Source organism: Dendrobates tinctorius, unplaced genomic scaffold, assembly GCF_039654945.1.
Source record: "Dendrobates tinctorius isolate UK_male_01 unplaced genomic scaffold, ASM3965494v1 ptg000111l, whole genome shotgun sequence".
NCBI lineage: Eukaryota > Metazoa > Chordata > Amphibia > Anura > Dendrobatidae > Dendrobates > Dendrobates tinctorius.
The window spans coordinates 42,832,512-42,853,187 of record NW_027361779.1 but is presented as its reverse complement, the minus strand read 5'-3'; the positions used below and the strand labels follow the sequence as shown (position 1 = coordinate 42,853,187).

The 20,676-nt window shown below is 39.7% G+C and overlaps 1 protein-coding gene across 1 annotated transcript in view; it reads left to right on the top strand.

Annotated features, from left to right (window-relative positions):
* LOC141100933 (uncharacterized) overlaps window positions 1-20,676 on the top strand; it is a 516,918-nt gene that overhangs the window by 199,613 nt on the left and 296,629 nt on the right. The window contains exons 33-38 of the mRNA XM_073589707.1: window positions 2,933-3,064; window positions 5,748-5,857; window positions 15,848-15,944; window positions 17,179-17,436; window positions 17,961-18,053; window positions 20,351-20,550. Coding sequence (XP_073445808.1) covers window positions 2,933-3,064; window positions 5,748-5,857; window positions 15,848-15,944; window positions 17,179-17,436; window positions 17,961-18,053; window positions 20,351-20,550 — 890 coding nt within the window. The remainder of the gene's footprint in view (window positions 1-2,932; window positions 3,065-5,747; window positions 5,858-15,847; window positions 15,945-17,178; window positions 17,437-17,960; window positions 18,054-20,350; window positions 20,551-20,676) is intronic.

The following is a 20,676-nucleotide window of genomic DNA, read 5'->3' as shown; positions in this document are numbered from 1 at the left end:
ATGTCCTACCCCTAAACCTCCTCCACATACCAATGAGAAAAAACACAGTTTCTGGTGATTGGTGGGAGCCACCCTCAGTCATCCATATATCACCTATTAAGTAGCTAGATGATAAATATACTTTGTACAAAACCCCATAAAGCTCTCACTAAGAAGTTGCAATTCAGTCATAGTTTTTGTGCAGCTATAACTCATCTTCAATGTTTAAATTAGGCTTCACCTTACAGAGTCACCATTCTTTTAATTAGGAAAATTACATTGCTAGAGTCCACCAGCCAGATGTGAGAAAAGAACCAAACAAATCCTAAAACCTGAAAATGGAATGTAAAGTAGGGGGTATGTGGCTACTTGGTGACACAAAAAATCATATGAAAAAACCCTAACAACGATAACTTTATTAATAAAAGACCAAAGGTCACACCACAAAGTGAACAGAACAAAAACAAAACGTGTCCAATCAGTACCCAATTAAAACATGTAATGGGGGTTTCCTAGGAGTCCCTATTAACGTCTAAGGCTCAATCCTTCCTTGCCGCGGAGGTTGGCACCCTAGGGGGAGCGTTGTGGCGCCCCCGCTCAACGATGGCTGTCCCTGTGGACCCTGATGTACCCTACAGCCACTGGGGATCCCTTCCCCGATGCTAAGGGGGCCCCTATCAATAGACAGAGATCAACTGTGTTAAGGAGAACCCTAATCCCCAAATACAATTAAAAATCAAAGGAACACATTGATGTACTGGCTTTAAAGTGATGGCATATCAGTGACACGAGTCAAGTAGATACGACAGATACAATAGATAAAGTCCACAGCATATAGAATATCATTAACATGAGGTTAGATCAGAATGGCACAAAAATGCAAACTCCACAGATGATCAATCACTCAGTAGCCAAAAATTAGATGTATAGTGACCAATACATGCCACCTGACTGGAGAAACAGTGCCAATGAATAAATAGTTCAAACACTCAGTGATCAAATGCTGCAGATACTCATCGTGTCAAACGCCTTCTGCCATGTACGTGAAGCGTCTCATGAGGCAGCATTTGATCACTGAGTGTTTGAACTATTTATTCATTGGCACTGTTTCTCCAGTCAGGTGGCATGTATTGGTCACTATACATCTAATTTTTGGCTACTGAGTGATTGATCATCTGTGGAGTTTGCATTTTTGTGCCATTCTGATCTAACCTCATGTTAATGATATTCTATATGCTGTGGACTTTATCTATTGTATCTGTCGTATCTACTTGACTCGTGTCACTGATATGCCATCACTTTAAAGCCAGTACATCAATGTGTTCCTTTGATTTTTAATTGTATTTGGGGATTAGGGTTCTCCTTAACACAGTTGATCTCTGTCTATTGATAGGGGCCCCCTTAGCATCGGGGAAGGGATCCCCAGTGGCTGTAGGGTACATCAGGGTCCACAGGGACAGCCATCGTTGAGCGGGGGCGCCACAACGCTCCCCCTAGGGTGCCAACCTCCGCGGCAAGGAAGGATTGAGCCTTAGACGTTAATAGGGACTCCTAGGAAACCCCCATTACATGTTTTAATTGGGTACTGATTGGACACGTTTTGTTTTTGTTCTGTTCACTTTGTGGTGTGACCTTTGGTCTTTTATTAATAAAGTTATCGTTGTTAGGGTTTTTTCATATGATTTTTTGTTCTGAGACCCTTTACATTTGACAGTCATTTTTACTTGGTGACACACCTGAATTCTGAAATTAAAAGGGTTGCCTGGTCTTAAACTACTAGATTTGTGAATCCTATTGCTGAGGATTCTCCTGTGCCGGGAGTGTACAGTCATGTTACCACAAGTATGTGATATGCATACTCCTAGCCACATTCCATCTAAATGTGCGCGGCCTCGCTGAATGCAATTGTATTGAAAAAGACTGGAAACAGTCTAGTTGGAATGTGGCTGGGAGTATGTATATCACATACTAGAGGTCACAAGACCACTGTTCCCGGCGCCAGCACTGGGTAATCCTCACTGAAGAGTTGTGAGGATTCACAAGTCTGCAGTCACATATTATGACAGCAGACCTGCAGTTTATGACCAGACAAACCCCTTAAGGCCCTTATACATAGTAGATTAAAGTCAGCTGAACTCACCAATTTTTGTACGATTAGTCAACCATCAAATGTGTATGGAGGCTTCCTCACTGTTTCCTGTCAAATTACGTTGTGGAAGTGAAGAATCTGGCAGTTGAAATTGCAATGAGCTATCGTTTAGTTTAGCAGGCAAATAAGCAGCTGCCAGAGGAGTCTGGTGTTGGCTCTGTCATAGTAAATACAGGAGTGCTCAGCCGAGTCGAGCATTCCTGTGCATGGGAGAGATACCTGTCAGTCGAACTGTTATTTGGCCGACAACTATCAAATGTGTGTGGCCAGATTTCGACTTTATTTTTTCAGGCACTCCCATTACATTTCCTTCATGTGTCTTTCATTAGGATTAACAATTTGCTTAGTACCTTCCAAAACCTGTGCTTAATGTCTTGCGGCTGTCCTAATTTAAAGGCTCCACCAAATACCTATACAGTTTAGCATCAGGATATAGGGTGAAACAAAGGGTCAATACCATGTTGATCTCTGAAAGCTTGTTGACATTTGCACTAATAATAACTTGAGTCAAACTCCTAAAAGCAAATCTCAAGGGTACTGGTCATCGTGCAAACATTTGAATAATTTCTACTTCTGTCGATCATCTTCAGCTAATGGACTGTGGTTTCAAGACGAGCATCCCATTTGAAATTACTTTGAAAGTTTCCTTTAAACTCAACCTTTTCCATCTTGTTCAACATCCATATCTTTATAACTTGAAAAATCAATAAATATTGAAAGAAAAATAAAAAGACTAGCACTGGCTTCTTCACTGCATATGGGTTTTCAGACTTTGTTAAAATGCAATTTTGGAATATTTTTCAGATTAAGCAATATTCTTCAGAGTGCCAGATTTGGAATGATAAACTGAAGGACTGGGATGCATACAATGAAATGGCTCAAGACATTAAATTTTATGAAGATGTCTTCCCTATTCTACATGAATTAAAATCCAAGGTATTCTAATGGGGAGGTGGAGATGGAGACCCTTGTGTTCAGAGTACAGTACGTCACACAAGCAGCAGACAAACATTAGGAGCATGGTCATTAATAAGTGCAAGCAGAAATTTCAGCTAATAATTTTAAAATGTTTATGGTATGTTCATGTCTTAATCATGTTTCTTGTCAGAAGTCTGCTATGCCCTTTCAGCTTGTCTATCTTGAAGCTAATCTAAACTGGTTGCTTATGGACTTAATCTTATTTACAACCAGTGACTGGCTTTAGCTTTCTTGTGTCATCATCCTTGGGATGCAAAACACAAGCCGCGGAGACACCATCACATGTTTCTCAACGCAAGCAATGACTAGCCAGGTCTTTCCCCGGGAAGGAACAACCACGGGAAGGGCAGTCTCCAATGAAGGAAACCACCTATGCCAAAACATGGTATCCATCCACAGACAGCTGTTTCGGGGTATTGCCCCTCATCAGTGTGGAGTAGGAGACTGGCCAGTAGGAGACTGCCCTTCCCGTGGTTGTTCCTTCCTGGTGAAAGACCTGGCTAGTCATTGCTTGCGTTGCGAAATATGTGATGGTGTCTCCGCGGCTTGTGTTTTGCATGTTTTTACATATTTCCCATAAGGGATGGGGGCATTGCTCTAGAATCACCGCGTTGAGAAACATGTGATGGTGTCTCCGCAGTGTTGGATGTTGATCTCCATGAGTTCATTCATCCTCATTTTTCATCATCATTGGGATGACTGCAGAGGCCAGTGATTGGCTGCACTGCATTCAGTTATTGTAGATGGGACCTCAACGCTGCAGCCCTACAAAGACTAGAAGGCAGCGGTGGAGAGGTAGGGATTTCAATAAGAAAGTAATGCTTGGCTTATTTTGTGTAAGGCTGGTCTCACATTAGCGTTTTGTTGCGCAGCGCATCGTATGCATACGCATGGTCTTGCGTTTGCATGCGTTCTTCTGCGTTTTCATGCACATGTGTTTTTTCAAGGTGTGCGTCTAGACGCGCCAGACGCAACCTGTTGCATTTTTGGGTCCGTCAAAAGGCGTCCAAAAAACGCATGCGTTCGCTTGCACACGGAATGCGTCATAACAAGGCATTACAGTCTATGGGAACACAGGTGTGTGCAAGGACATGCGTACACCTGCGTTTGTGTATGCATGCATGTGCGGTTTTGCATGTGTTTCTACTTGCGCACGATGCGCTGCGCACAAAGACGCAAATGTGAAACTAGCCTAAGTTACTGTATATATTTTAAAGCATTACCAGTCTTGGTCCAAGTTTTGATAACTGACAATCCCTTCACGAATTATAATGTATATTTACATCATATGTCGAATCCCTGACTTTGATACAGGCTCTGGCTCTGAGCCCACATCTTTCCCCGCACATGACAGCTTGTTTAATGAGCTGTCATGTGCCTTTAACACCAACGGCTGTTAATCAGTCAATCTCTGAGGGCGGAATTTAATACTCGCCAGCCAAAGGTGTGTCACGAATCCTGTCCATCGGCGTCTGTCACATGATTGGAGGGGGAGGGCGCCAGTGGGTTTTCATGACAGTCAGTGGGATCAGTAGAAGACTCCCATGCCTTTCATCGTGAATCCCATGTGGCCGGCGTTCATAGAAGATCATGATATTTGCTATACATAACAGGGCTGAAGCACTGCTATGTATAGCAAGCGATCAAACGATCACAGCTTCAAGTCTTCTAAAGTAAAAAGTGAAAAAAAAGTTTTTAAAAATATGAAAAAAATACAAAACACAAAAGTTTAAATCACTCCTCTTTTGCCCTATTGAAAATAAAACAATTTAAAAAAAATACACATTTATTATCGCTGCAATGTCCAATCTAACTCGTATCAAAATATAAGGTAAATTAATCGGATTGGTAAACGGCGTTACAGGAAAAAAAAATCAAAACGCCAGAGTTACAGTTTTTTGGCCACTGCAACATTGCAATAAGAGGCGATCAAAACATTGTATCTACTCCAAAATTGTATTACTAAAAATGCCAGCTCAGGGTGCTAAAAAAAGCTATCACCCAGCCCCAGATCCTAAAAAATGAAAACGCTACAGGTTTCGGAAAATGTTGACAAACTCAAAAACTTCTTTTCAAGCAAATTTTTGGAATTTTTTTTCACCACTTAAAGAAAAAATAAACTTACATTTTTAGTACCTGCATACTCGTACTGACCTCGAGAATCATGGTGTCAGGTCAGGTTACCACATAGTTAACATAGTAAATAAATAAAAAAAAAATATATATACAATTGTGGAATTGCATATTTTTTGCAATTTTACCATACTTTGAAGTTCTTTCCCATTTTCTAGTGCACTATATGGTAAAATCAGTGGTGTCATTCAAATGTAAACCTCATCCCACAAAAAAACAAGCCCTCATTCGGCTATATTGACAGAAAAATAAAAAAGTTATGGCTCTTAGAAGAAGGTGAGGAATAAACAAAAATGGAAAATGGCCATGGTGTGAGGGGTTAAACAAGATTCAAAAGATTTAAGTGAAGACTAAGGAGGTCATGACTTTCTCATTAACGTTTTCCTGTCACATTTTAGAATACTCATCTGTGTTTATCGATGATAGGAATGGTAAATTCAACACATTGTATGCATACTTAATATTTTTTTCATTTCACTGTACTTGACATGAAAATGTATCTTTTTAGGAAATCCGGAATCGTCACTGGCTTCAAGTCATGTCTGTAACAGGAAGCTCATTCCCACTTGAAGCTAATGTCTTTAAAGTATTCCACCTTCTGGATATCGGGCTATTGAAGTATGTGGAATAGTAAATTAATCATTTAGACAAACCAGATATGTTCTTCTTTATATATCTATATGTTTTTGCACTATTTCTACTTTTAAAAATCATAAACTGAAAATAGGCCTTGTATAACTTTAATTCTTATTTAGAGCTGCGCCGATCAATTTCAAGTCGGATTTCATTGAATTCATAGATCCTGGCGGATATGAACAATTTGTGATTCGATTTGACAAATAAAATGCCTCACACCACTGTACACATGCATGGAATTCCCCATAATCCCTTGCAGCTCTAGCATCACATGGTATAGAGCATCTAATCTGGAGAGTCTATCAGAGACACTATAAAAGCTGAGCTATGCAAAGTAGCAGCCATTTTAGGGATTTACAGCCTAAGGCCGGAGTTACACTAGAGAGGAATACGAACGAGTGCTATGCGATAAAACATCGCATAGCACTCGAACACTTGGACCAGTATTCATCTATGGGGCAGCTCCCATAAACGTTGTTTTTCTCGGCCGTTTTCAGCATCCGGGTGAAATTGCAGCATGCTGCGATTTGCACCGACCCTCAGATGAGTCTCGGCTCACTCGCACCCATATAAGCATATGGGTGCGAGTGACACAGTGCACATCACTCGGATATCATCCGAGTGCTGTGCGCTATATGCCGACACCAGCAATGGAGGAGATGGAGAAATTAGTTTCTTTGCCTCCTCCGCATCTGTGCTCCGATCCACTCTGTGCGAGAGGAGCACAGTCGCATGACACTCGGCTCCCGCTCACAGCAGAGCAGGAGCCGAGGGTCATTAGCACATCGCATCCGATGTGCATAGCTCAGTATTAGAAATATGGAAGAAAGAAAAATATCTCAAACATAGGACCACTACTACTGAATATGGTGTACATCTGCAGTGGTGAAGATAGAAAATGGGAGTATTACGCTTTAAACAATACATAGATTCAATTGATAGGTGGTGAGAGAGAAAGGAAAATCCCCAGCAACTGCGGACTCTTATTTAACGATTATGATCTGTGATATTCTTAAGGAGGGCACTTTGTGCTGCTGTCTGTGTGTTAACCTTTTTTTTATTATTTTTAAGCACTATGAATCAAGCAGCAGTTCCAGTACATCAGTTCATTCTTTGACGTGGGTTCACACGCTGAACTCACATCTTACCACGCACATGATGACTGATTTAATAAGCCATCATGTGCCTTTAAAAGCTGTGAGGGGATTGGTGCTCAGCCCACGACTGTCAACCTGTTAAATCCCTTTGTCAGTCTCTGACAGTGGGATATAACGAGCGCCAACAGGGGAGCGCGTCATTCCATGTTCCCATCGGTGTGTCCGTGACGTGATCATGGGGCACAGATTGGTTATTAACTAAAGTAAGGGGATTTGCTGTTGACCGTATGCCTGTCATTACGATCCTCCTGTCAACGGCATTCATAGGAAATCTTCATTTCTGCTATACATTGCAGTGCTGATGCACTGCTATGTATATCACATGCGACTGCATGATTGCAGCTTCAAGTCCCGTAAGGGGACTATTAAATGCAGTAGAAAGTAAGAAAAAGTTTTTAACCTCTTCCTGACATTGGACGTACTATTTCCTCCATGTGCCCTGGGACTTAATGCCCATGGACGGAATAGTGCGTCATATGCAATCAGCCGCGCTCATGGGGGAGCGCGGCTGATCGCGGCCGAGTGTCAGCTGACACCCGGCACTAAGTGCCACCCCCTGAAACACTGCGATCAAACATGATTGCAGCGTTCTGGGAGCAGGCAGAGGGGTTGTCAGCTCTGACTGCCCCTCTGCCTTTGGATCGGAGACCCCGCGGCATGCCGCGGGGTCCCGACCGCTCCCATGGTAACCCGATGTCGTCATGACGACATCCGGGTTACCAGAGCTCTGAGACTTCCTGTCATGCGCAGTGCATGTCAGGAAGTCTCTGATGTCAGTGTGCACAGAGTGTAGCACTGACAGCTTATATGGCAGGCAGATATGCATGCCATATAAGCGATCAACCTGCACAAAATGAGTGTCCCATAGTGTGACAAAGTATGAAAGTAAGAATGAAATAAAACATTTTTTTTAAATAATTTTAAAAATATTTAAAAAAAATTACAAAATAATAATAAAAAATCAATCATATTTATTCTATCATTAAATCAATATTTGAATTTAAAAAATATAAACAATAAAAGTACACATATTTAGTATCGCCATGTCTGTAACAACCCAACCTATAAAAGTGTCCCACTAGTTAATCCCTTTAGTGAACACCATTAAAAAAAAAAAACCAAGGCGAAAAAACAATGCTTTATCATAATACCGCTGAACAAAAAGTGGAATAACATGCGATCAAAAAGATGAATAAATGTGGTACCGCTGAAAACGTCATCTTGTCCCGCAAAAAACAAGCCACCACAAAGCTCCATCACCAGAAAAATAAAAGGTTATAGCTCTCAGAATAAAGTGTTGCAAAAATAAATATTTTTTCTATAAAATAGTTTTTATTGTATAAAAGCGCCAAAACATAAAAAAATTATATAAATGAGGTGTCGCTGTAATCATACTGACCCAAAGAATAAAACTACCTTATCAATTTTACCACACGCGGAACAGTATAAATTCCCTCCCAAAAGAAATTCATGAATTGCGGATTTTTGTTCATTCTGCCTCCCACAAATAGGAATAAAAAGCAATCAAAAAATGTCATATGCCCGAAAATGGTACAAATAAAAATGTCAACTTGTTCCACAAAAAACAAGACCTCACATGACTCTGTGGGCCAAAATATGGAAAAATTATAGCTCTCAAAATGTGGTGATGCAAAAACTATTTTTTGCAATAAAAATCATCTTTTAGTGTGTGACAGCTGCCAAACACAAAAACCCGCTATAAAAACTCACTATAAATAGTAAATCAAACCCCCTTTATTATCCCCTTAGTTAGGGAAAAATAATAAAATAAAAAAGTATTTATTTCCATTTGCCAATTAGGGTTAGGGTTGGGGTTAAGGTTGGGGTTAGTGTGATAAGTATAGCATGGCACTACCGCAGGGTGCACAAGTAGGTTACACAGACCCAAATGAATAGCAAATAGTAACTTGGCACTCAACTTGAATGATCCTTTTTGAAAGAAAATTTTATTATGTGCAGTCTCAGAAACGTTTCGGCCCACAACAGGCCTTCATCGGTCTGCCGACTGATGTCACAGTGTGGTGACTAAATGCAAGTCCAAAATTTCGTATATATTGATTCCTGCTATCAAGGTTGGTGCAGGTGTGCACTGTGCACTCACTTGATACTGTTTGCGTATGGGCTGGTAAACTCAATATATATTGATTGTGGTGCGGTATCTAACTCCTTGGATTCAAATTAGGATGATGCACATTGTGGGCTGTCATACAAGCGGTGGATACCGCGTTTTGATCTACATACCCCAACCGACCTACACAAGCTTTAGGGGATACCACTACATTGATTACACCGCTTATCTTGTGCTCCCTCTCAGCTACAGTCCTGGATGGACCTCTGGTTCAAGAGCACTTAGTTTTTCATATCAAACGCCTGTCTTACATGGCCAAGCATCTCACAATGCGTCCAATCTCAATTCCAACCAATTTTGCATCGAAAAGTCAAGCGGCGCTCTTTCCCTTCCAAGCTCTGCCATGCACCCTAACAGTGGTTTACCTGCACATATGGGGTATCAGCTTACTCAGGACAAGTTGTACAACAACTTTTGGGGTCCAATTTTTCCTGTTACCCTAAGTAACATAAAACAAATTGGATCTGAATTAAAATTTTTGTGAAAAAAAGTTAAATGTTCATTTTTTTTTTAAACATTCAAAAAATTTCTGTGAAGCACCTGAAGGGTTAATAAACTCCTTGAATGTGATTTTGAGCATCTTGAGGGGTGCAATTTTTTGAATGGTGTCACTTTTGGGTATTTTCTATCATATAGACCCCTCAAAGTGACTTCAAATGTGATGTGGTCCCTAAAAAAAATGGTGTTGTAAAAATGAGAAATTGCTGGTCAACTTTTAACCCTTATAACTTCCTAACAAAAAAAAATGTTGGTTCCAAAATTGTGCTGATGTAAAGTAGACATGTGGGAAATGTTATTTATTAACTATTTTGTGTGACATGTCTCTGTTTTAAGGGCATGAAAATTCAAAGTTGGAAAATTGCAAAATTTTCAAAATTTTCGCCAAATTTCCTTTTTTTTCACAAATAAACGCAAGTCATATCAAAGAAATTTTACTACTAACATGATGTACAATATGTCACGAGAAAACTTTGTCAGAATCACTGTAATCCATGGAAGCGTTTCAGAGTTATTACCTCATAAAGGGACAGTGGTCAGAATTGTAAATATTGGCCTGGTCATTAACATGCAAACCACCTTTGGGGATAAAGGGGTTAAAAGTATTAAAAAAAAATTAAAGAAATGCAATAGTTCATATCACCCTCCTTTTGTCCCATTGAAAATAAAACAATTAACAAAAATACACATATATATATATATATATATATATATATATATATAAATCTTATTTGGTATTGCTGCATTCAAAAATGTCCGATCTATCAAAATATAAAAAAATTAATCGGATTGATGACTAGTGTAACAAGAAAAAAAAATCAAAACGCGGAATTACGTTAATTTGGCCACCACAATATTACAATAAAATGCAATAAGAAGCAATAAAAGCATCGTATCTACTCCAAAATGTTAGCAAAATATATATCCCTAAAATATCAGTAAAATCGTCAGCTCAGGGCACAAAAAATAAAAAATAATCCCTCACACAGCCCCAAAAACTGGTCACGAAAAATGGCAACAAAAGCAAACTTTTTTTTTCATACAAATTTCTTTATTGTATTTGGCCACTTAAATAAAAAAATACACGTTTGGTATCTGCATACTTGTACTTACCTGGAGAATCATGTTGCCAGGTCAGTTTTATCATATAATGAATCCAAATAACAATTGTGGAAATGCACTTTTTTTTGCAGTCTCATCACACTTGGAATTTTCTTCCCGTTTCCAGGACAATATGTGATAAAATGAATGGTGTCATTCAACAGTACAACTTGTCCCATAAAAAACAAGTCCTCATAGGGCTGGAAAAAAAAGTTATGGCTCTTGGAACAAGGGGAGGAAAAAACAAAACCAAAAAATGGAAAATGGGCAGCGGGTGAAGTTAATAATAATGTGTTTGCATTAAGGAGCTTGAAAGGAGACCTCAAACTTTTTTACATCTTTTCTGAGTAATTAAAATCTTTTAAGTATTTGCAATCAGCAGTAAATCGATTTGTTGCAAATTGAATTTTGGGGCAAAATTTGACAAAGCTGGATAATACATAACCTTTATTCTTAATATGAGTCAGATTTTATTTTCATTTTCATACGCTGTTCTGTTTTTCAACTCCAGCATGTTATAATTTTTGTTTTATAGTGAGATGGAATGTCAATGAAATGTTTTTCTACACATAGGGGGTAAAGTAAATACCCACAAAAAAAATAAATACGTCATAAAAACATATGCTTTATTGAGTACATAAAGATGAAAATATATATTTTAAGGCGTGAGAAAGCCAAGAGCGAAACGCGCTTCAGAGTCCTGGAGTCCTAATCTATATGTTGTTCTCTTTTCCATGTCTTTTGCTTGATATATGCAGTGTATTCATTTTGATTACGGTACTTATTTATAAATGTATAAAATTATTTTATATAGTATACATTTTTCTACTATATCTTATATACATAGATTATTTTTTATTATTTATGTGATACCCATTCTGATACGTTTGTCGTGAACTTTCTTTTCTATATTGCCCCCCACAATTTTAATATATATCTTTATGTACTTTTTTTTATGAGGTATTATTTATTTCTTTTTTGTGGTTATTCACTTCCTACCTCTGTGTTGAAGACAATATCTCTAGTATGAATATCCACCTAGGCGGACACATTGTTTACAGTACAGTATATCCTGGTGTATAGCCATGTCATGTTCCCTTACATGGTGAATTAAAGTGGTGCTTGATAAGGCCGTGCTAAATATTTTGCATCAAACAGGAAAGTTAGGTCTCCTTTAGGCTTGTGCATTTATACTTATATGAAACACTTACCCGTCTAAAGTAAAATATACTCAGTTTCTTGTGTAAGATTTTTCAGTAGCTTTGGCTTGACATGCTTTTACTTGAGGAGGATTAACTCAAGCATATGATTTTGTTCTTTTGACATATGCTTTCTAATTTGAATTGACAGCATTAACTTATATCTCCAGCTGTTCAGTTCACATCTATGAGGACATGATGTCACCAGTGGCCTCAGTTATGGAAACGTATTTCACCTTAATAGGTATAGTATGTAGGTGGAATGTTTTTTGTCAAAAGTGCAGGTAAAGGGTTGTTGACAATCAGCAGACCGCAACAGAAAATGTCAATAGTGTAGAGCAAGAATGATATAACAATGGTATTATGTACCGAGTCTGACATTTGTAGGATACCAATATGTCATTATTAGGGTTGTATGTGTGTGATAATGTACCAGCGTCTATGGCAGGCACTAGGGGGGTTTCGGTGGCTGACACCCGAGGGGGCATTGATTTCAGTCACTGAAGTACCCTTAGCGGGTATCTGAGGTGGGGCATATTTTAGGAACGGAACATATTTGTCTTAATTTCAGTTGGATCATTAGAAATGGCAATGCAAAAATTGAATGATTCACGTAGTACTAAAAATGTATATACTAAAAAAATTACCGTAACAAAAAAAGACAAACAAACTGCTCAATGAGGTACTAAAATGTAAAATTAGCCACACGCATTAGATCATTTTGAGAGTATCTACCACAAATACCACTCGAAAACTGCTGTTGAGAAAAGAAGCTTGTAGTTTGACTCTATTTTATCAACACTTTGGTTTAAAGGGAGGCAGGCATTGCCAGAGTCGTGTGGCAGCGGCTTACCGCTTCTCCTGTAGCCACACATACAGTATGCACTCATGCATGCTAATGCGAGGTCAGTGTGAGAATGCATGTTTATATGAGACTTGGAGCTACTTGCCAAACTAAGAATGTTTTTGTACTGGATCATATTTTAAAGGGAACCTGTTATGAGATTGGTGCTGCATGAACCACAGGAAGCATGAATCAGAGTCCTGCTCCATCATTTCAGTCAGATATGTTTTATTCTGAAACAGTGCATTGTTCAGAGAAAACATACATTTATTTACCAACCAGGGACCATTCAGCTTATATGACTAGTCCAGGAGGCTGCTCCTCCTTGCCCTACTCTCCATGACTGACAGGTCCCTCACTATGTATATATACACTCACTGGCCACTTTATTAGGTACACCTGTCCAACTGTGTGTTAAGACTTAATTTCTAATCAGCCAATCACATGGCGGCAACTCAGTGCATTTAGGCATGTAGACATGGTCAAGACAATCTCCTGCAGTTCAAACCGAGCATCAGTATGGGGAAGAAAGGTGATTTGAGTGCCTTTGAACGTGGCATGATTGTTGGTGCCAGAAGGGCTGGTCTGAGAATTTCAGAAACTGCTGATCTACTGGGATTTTCACGCACAACCATCTCTAGGGTTTACAGAGAATGGTCCGAAAAAGAAAAAAAAACCAGTGAGCGGCAGTTCTGTGGCCGGAAATGCCATGTTGATGCCAGAGGTCAGAGGAGAATGGGCAGACTGGTTCGAGCTGATAGAAAGGCAACAGTGACTCAAATTGCCACCCGTTACAACCAAGGTAGGCAGAAGAGCATCTCTGAACGCACAGTGCGTCGAACTTTGAGGCAGATGGGCTACAGCAGCAGAAGACCACACTGGGTACCACTCCTCTCAGCTAAGAACAGGAAACTGAGGCTACAATTTGCACAAGCTCATCGAAATTGGACAGTAGAAGATTGGAAAAACGTTGCCTGGTCTGATGAGTCTCGATTTCTGCTGCGACATTCGGATGGTAGGGTCAGGATTTGGCGTAAACAACATGAAAGCATGGATCCATCCTGCCTTGTATCAACGGTTCAGGCTGGTGGTGGTGGTGTCATGGTGTGGGGAATTTTTTCTGGGCACTCTTTGGGCCCCTTGGTACCAATTGAGCATCGTTGCAACGCCACAGCCTACCTGAGTATTGTTGCTGACCATGTCCATCCCTTTATGACCACAATGTACCCAACATCTGATGGCTACTTTCAGCAGGATAATGCGCCATGTCATAAAGCTCGAATCATCTCAGATTGGTTTCTTGAACATGACAATGAGTTTACTGTACTCAAATGGCCTCCTCAGTCACCAGATCTCAATCCAATAGAGCATCTTTGGGATGTGGTGGAACGGGAGATTCGCATCAGGGATGTGCAGCCGACAAATCTGCGCCAACTGTGTGATGCCATCATGTCAATATGGTCCAAAATCTCTGAGGAATGCTTCCAGCACCTTGTTGAATCTCTGCCACGAAGAATTGAGGCAGTTCTGAAGGCAAAAGGGGGTCCAACCCCTTACTAGCATGGTGTACCTAATAAAGTGGCCAGTGAGTGTAGAAAGACCTGTCACTCAAGAGGAGCAGGCGGGGAGAAGCCTTTGGTGGAACAATTATCGCTGTTCCGGATGGTAACAGTAAAAAAAAATAAAATATATAGAGGTGTGTGTATATATGTTTATGTGTGTATATGTATACGTATGTGTATATACAGTTGTAGCCAAAAGTATTTACACCCCTGCAATTCTGTCAGATAATACTCAGTTTCTTCCTGAAAATGATCGCAAACACAAATTCTTTGGTATTATTATCTTTATTTAATTTGTCTTAAATGAAAAAACACAAAAGAGCATGAAGCAAAAAGCAAAACATTGATCATTTCACACAAAACTCCAAAAATGGGCCACACAAAAGTATTGGCACCCTCAGCCTAATACTTTGTTGCACAACCTTTAGCCAAAATAACTGCGACCAACCGCTTCCGGTAACCATCAATGAGTTTCTTACAATGCTCTGCTGGAATTTTCGACCATTCTTCTTTGGCAAACTGCTTCAGGTCCCTGATATTTGAAGGGTGCCTTCTTCAAACTGCCATTTTTAGATCTCTCCACAGGTGTTCTATGGGATTCAGGTCTGGACTCATTGCTGGCCACCTTAGAAGTCTCCAGTGCTTTCTCTCAAACCATTTTCTAGTGCTTTTTGAAGTGTGTTTTGGGTCATTGTCCTGCTGGAAGAGCCATGACCTCTGAGGGAGACCCAGCTTTCTCACACTGGGCCCTACATTATGCTGCAAAATTTGTTGGTAGTCTTCAGACTTCATAATGCCATGCACACGGTCAAGCAGTCCAGTGCCAGAGGCAGCAAAGCAACCCCAAAACATCAGGGAACCGCCACCATGTTTGACTGTAGGGACCGTGTTCTTTTCTTTGAATGCCTCTTTTTTTCTCCTGTAAACTCTATGTTGATGCTTTTGCCCAAAAAGCTCTACTTTTGTCTCATCTGACCAAAGAACATTCTTCCAAAACGTTTTAGGCTTTTTCAGGTAAGTTTTGGCAAACTCCAGCCTGGCTTTTTTATGTGTGTGTGTGTCTGGTGCGTACGGTGTATACAGTGTGTGTGTGTGTGCGACAGTGTTCCGCTGGTGGTACCACGCCAGAGGTTGGTAGCCAGCAGCAGTTTCCATATTGAGACACTCATCACTTGGGTATCCCAATATGGCGGTCGGTGATCTTCCACCGCTTGGAATTCTGGGATCCGGAGACATCTGGATGGAACAGGATGTGAAGACATTACAAGGTAATTATATTAATAGATGATTTGCAAATTCTCCCAAAGCTAATATGCCATATACGATCCAATAAATGTAACTATAAATCTTAAAAGAATTATATGTGCTTTCACCAGTGAAAGAATGTTAATTTTTTTCACATTTTTTTTTACTTTTGCCATGTGTCGTTTATTTATTTATTTATTCAATCTTCCATAAATAGGTTTCAAAAGCAGTTAATTTCAATAGCAAAAGTAGCAAAGAAAGAAATGGATCTGGAAATTAAAATGAGAAAGGTGGAAGAAGAATGGAGTGAGCAGGTATATAACATTTACATTAAACATGATTTCACCAGCACAACTGACTATTGAATATCTGTATTTGTTGGAAGTGGATTGAAAATGAAGTGAAGCGTTCTTGTGTATTACCATCGGCACTTAATTGCATGAAAAAACTGAAAGATGTTCCTAACATATGACCACTGGAGGGGCTGGAGGGGATGCTAGTGATGAGCGAGTATAGGAACACACAGGCAATCCCCACATGTATTCTGGCTGGCTAGCAGCCGCAAATCTTGCAGCTACGGCGACAGAAACTAAATCTCCGAGCACATCCAAATACTCGGAGATCACCCGAGCATGCTCAGGAAATCTCGAGTAACGAGTATACTCCCTCATCATTAGATACAACTTATAGTTTTCATTACACAATACCTGGGAAATTTGCATCACTTGGCCTTACCTAACGATGATAGTGAACAAGCCATTTTCCTTTTTGCAATTTTTAAAATGTAATATATTTATTTATTTATTTTGCCTAAAATACAAAGGAAATGTGTTATATTTAACTTTAGCCCTTTTAGAGATCATTTCATCTTCAACTTGCTGAACTGTTCACAATAACTGTAATTTTGACCGGGGTGCCCAGACTTTTACATGCTACTGTATACTACCCTCACCAATGTCCCACAGTTCCCATTTCAGTTCTGGGAGGGTCTCTGCTGGTTTTGACTTCCTGTACACAAAACACATAGCCAAAAATACTAGTTGTGCCCCGTGATTGGCTAACCAGGTGCTTCCTGGTATTTCCATTTAATGTGGGGCATTGTTGAGTCAGTGGGTGAGTATTGCTTTTTTAATTTTTTTGTTAAACCAGTCTAAGATCTTTAAAGTGTCTACAGTTTACTTTAGAATTCTGTTTAGAATGTAATACTAACATTAGTGGTAATTTAAAATAGTACCCCCACACCTCAATATTTTAACTATGCCACCTTCTATGCCTTCAAATAGTAAAAGTGCCACCTGTGTGCCTCCATATAGTAGTAGTGCCTCATTTTCACCCCACTCTGGCACCATATAGTAATAGTACCGCCATTGTGTCTCCATATTGTAACAGTGCCTTCTTCTTGTACCTTCATATAGTAATATTTCCACTCTATGATTGCACGTATTAATAGTGCCTCCACTGCACCTCCAAACTGTAAAGGTCCCCATAATATTATGTTTAATGTGATCCCAGTGATTGAAGGTAATCTAGAATCTCCTCCATGTGTAGGTTCTAAGTTTCAAACCTTACAAAACCAAAGTGCTGTTGGTAAAGGATCAGACACTAATCTTACTAGAAGCGTTGGAAGATGCCCACATGCTCCTTGCGCAGATGCTGTCCTCAAAGGAAATTGATCCCCTAAGAGAGGAAGCGACAACCTGGGCAGAGAAACTAAAGCGCGTGGGTGATATTTTGGAGCTGTGGATCGATGTGCAAGAGCTGTGGCAGCATCTGGAGGAAGTGTACAATAATCCCACTACTATCCAAGTAATGTAGACATGTTTCATTGTACATTGTAATTGCTGTAGGATACATATTGTTTGTAATATTACAACTGTAATTGCTTTTTTCATTCTTCAAAATAATAATTTGTGACCTTACAACGCTTTTTTCATGTGTCAATTAGGCTAGTTTTACACTAGCGTTTATTCCATGCAGTGCACGGCGCCGCTAAGCCCCGCCCCCTGCCGGCTCCGAGCTCGCCAAAATGCAACATGCTGCGTTCGGCGCACACGGGCGCACCTTCAAAAGTGCGCAGCACACGCTAAAATCCTACTAGCGCACGGCCAGCGCACGATCTGTGCACCCTATGCTAAAGATAGGGTGCGCAGATCGCATGCGTCCATGTGCAATAGTAGGCGGCGATGACCGGATGGGGCGGGCAGGGAGCCGGCAGGGGGCGGGGCTTAGCGGCACGGTGCGCTGCATGGAATAAACGCTTGTGTGAAACTAGCCTTACAGACACACAATGTACATAATGACACTTCCTTCCTTTTATTCTCATTAAACAGGAACTACCACGGGATGCAAGAAGATTTGCAAAAGTTAACAGACGATGGACTTTGATGATGGTTTCAGCTTACAAGACAAAAAATGTCCTCCAGGTGAAGGAAATGCTAATGATTTTAAAGCAAATACCATAATTTTTATTTTACACTCATCTATTCAATGGGAACCGTACTTTCAGCAAAGTTTGCATAAATCAATACTGCAAACAAAGCGATTAATCTTTCCAATATATAAATCTGTTTTTTTTTCCCTTCACTTCCTTTCCCTCCTGTGTCCTGAAATCACTATCCACTCTGAAAAAAAGTCAGCTTAGCTTTATCTTGCTCAAGATCAAACCGACTGCCAGCATAGTGAGGTTTGAGGGCATACAGCATATTGAACTATGTAGAGGGAAAGGGGAAGGAGAAATGAAGAGTAGAGTGAGAAAATAGGCATCAAGAAATGCAAAAAGATTATGCTGAGCATTCAAACCAATCTATTTCCTCACTTTAGAGCTGGATTCATATCTACACTGCTAAGTACTGCAGTAAAATGTATTCAATTATTTTGCTGCTTCTGTCAGTTTGCTAAAAAAATTAAGAGCAAGAATGCATCTCTTCGTGAGCTGTGCTGTGTATTGGCCTGCTCAGAGTTCATTGCAAATTAAACCATCGTCTAGAGGGGTTGAAAATGGTGAAAATGCAGTCTACAAGACATAAAAGGATGAGAGATAATGTTATTTCTCTTGTGTATATGCTGGACAGCTTATTTTGAGTAGTTACCTGTGGTATAGTTCAGTTTTAATTTTTTTTATAGAAAATGTAATAAAATATGCTAATTTTAACCTAAATGTTGCATAGTTAACAGGTGAATATAATGACTCACTGTGTCTTTAAACAATAAGGGGATCCATAATAACTCAGTGTGATTTGTTGCCTGTAATAGAGAGTTAAGCTATATTTTTATGTAAAGTATATATTTTAAATCACTGTAAAACATTAGATTAAATGTCTACTAATAAATTGAAAAGTAGTTTTTAGGCTTAGACACCATCTTTGTTGGGCTAATTCTGAATTGATTGTTACAATAGTTTCCAGATTCCATCATAACTCTAAGAACACAGCAGGCTTGTTCCTTTCTCATTGTTGTAAGCATCAGCCTTAGAAATATCATTCTAGAAAATAAAACAAAAAGTACATGAGCCATTGTTTAATAAAGGTCAACGGACAACACTAGTGAGATCATTATTCATTCTTTTGTGTCCTTTCCCTTACTGTAGAGAAACCATTCTGGTGGACACTTTCTTAACACTATTCATTCCTGCTAGAAATGTGTGACTGATTTGGCAACTGGGTGTAACCAATGGGGGTGCGTCCCTTCACAGTCTGATATCGTCCAATCAATGCTGCTAATATGAGACTTGGTTTGACAACTGGGTGTTACCAATATTTGGTGCCTCCCTTCACAGACTGACATTGACCGCTTATTGCTGCTAGTATGAGGCTTGGTAGGGACGCATCGCTCGAACTCCGCTGTCCATGGATATATTTTTAAAAGGAATAACACAATGCACAGAGCTTTAATACAGAATATGGCCCCAAATCAACAACAGTTTTCTCCAGATTTCTGGCTTGAAACTGTTTGCAGTGTTGCTAAATCTTTGCACCGTTCTTAATGGCACAATTTTTTTTTTTTCATTTTTTTTTTTTTCTTTTGTCAGCTTCTCCAACTTTTATGAAAAGAGGATGTCTGACAAATGCATTATCATTTACATCACAAAAGTACTGTAAAATACAACAGAAAATGTACTCCAGTCCATGGAGTACACAGCAGATGTAGGATGCTCCAAATTCATTAAGAGGTGCATGCCTCTTAACCTCTTATAGTGTACATATGTCATATGTGCACAAGGGGTGATTTGTACTGCTGGTATGTGCCTGCAACAGCAGTAACTGGAGCTGGCTTCGACCACTGCTGTTTAACCATTTAGATGCTGCAACATTTTAATGTATTTGGCCGTGGGTGTGCTCATGCACAAGTCCACATTAACATCCCCTGTGTGACCTTATTGGTGCAATACTCTGGCCTTTTAAAGGCCTCCATTGCTATGCTGGTTCACTTATAAAGTGCAGCTACAGGGACTCCTTGGGAGAATATCAATTTGATTATATGCTGCAATAATTTGAAAGGAAAATGCAAAATTGAAAAATTGCCCGGTCTTTAATGGGTTAATGAATTTGGTGCATCTTACATCAGTAAACCCTTCATGAAGACTGGCATGCTACATGCCTGTCTTGATAAATGGGGGACTTCATGTGCAAGAGAATTAAATTAGAAGTTTTTCATTTTGTGTGAAGGCTAAATGCAAAGATATCAATTGAACTAAACATATCTTCAATGCTCTTTTATGCAGTGCTGCTGTACAGGAGATGTTCCCAAGGAAGTTCTTCTAAGACACTTCTACCAGGAGCTGGAGATCTGTTTTTATGCCTTAAATTCTTACCTTGGCAGAATGAGACAGACTTTCCCTCGCTTCTACTTCTTGTCAGATTTATCTCTGGTGTCTGTGCTTAGCCGGCCTTATGATACCAAATATCTTCACCATCATTTAAGGTACTGTATGTGTTCTTAGACATATTCCACATCACCTTGCAGACATCATCACTGTCCCCATTGGGGATCACAATCTAGATTCCCTATCAGTATGTCTTTGGAATGTGGGAGGAAACCGGAGAACCC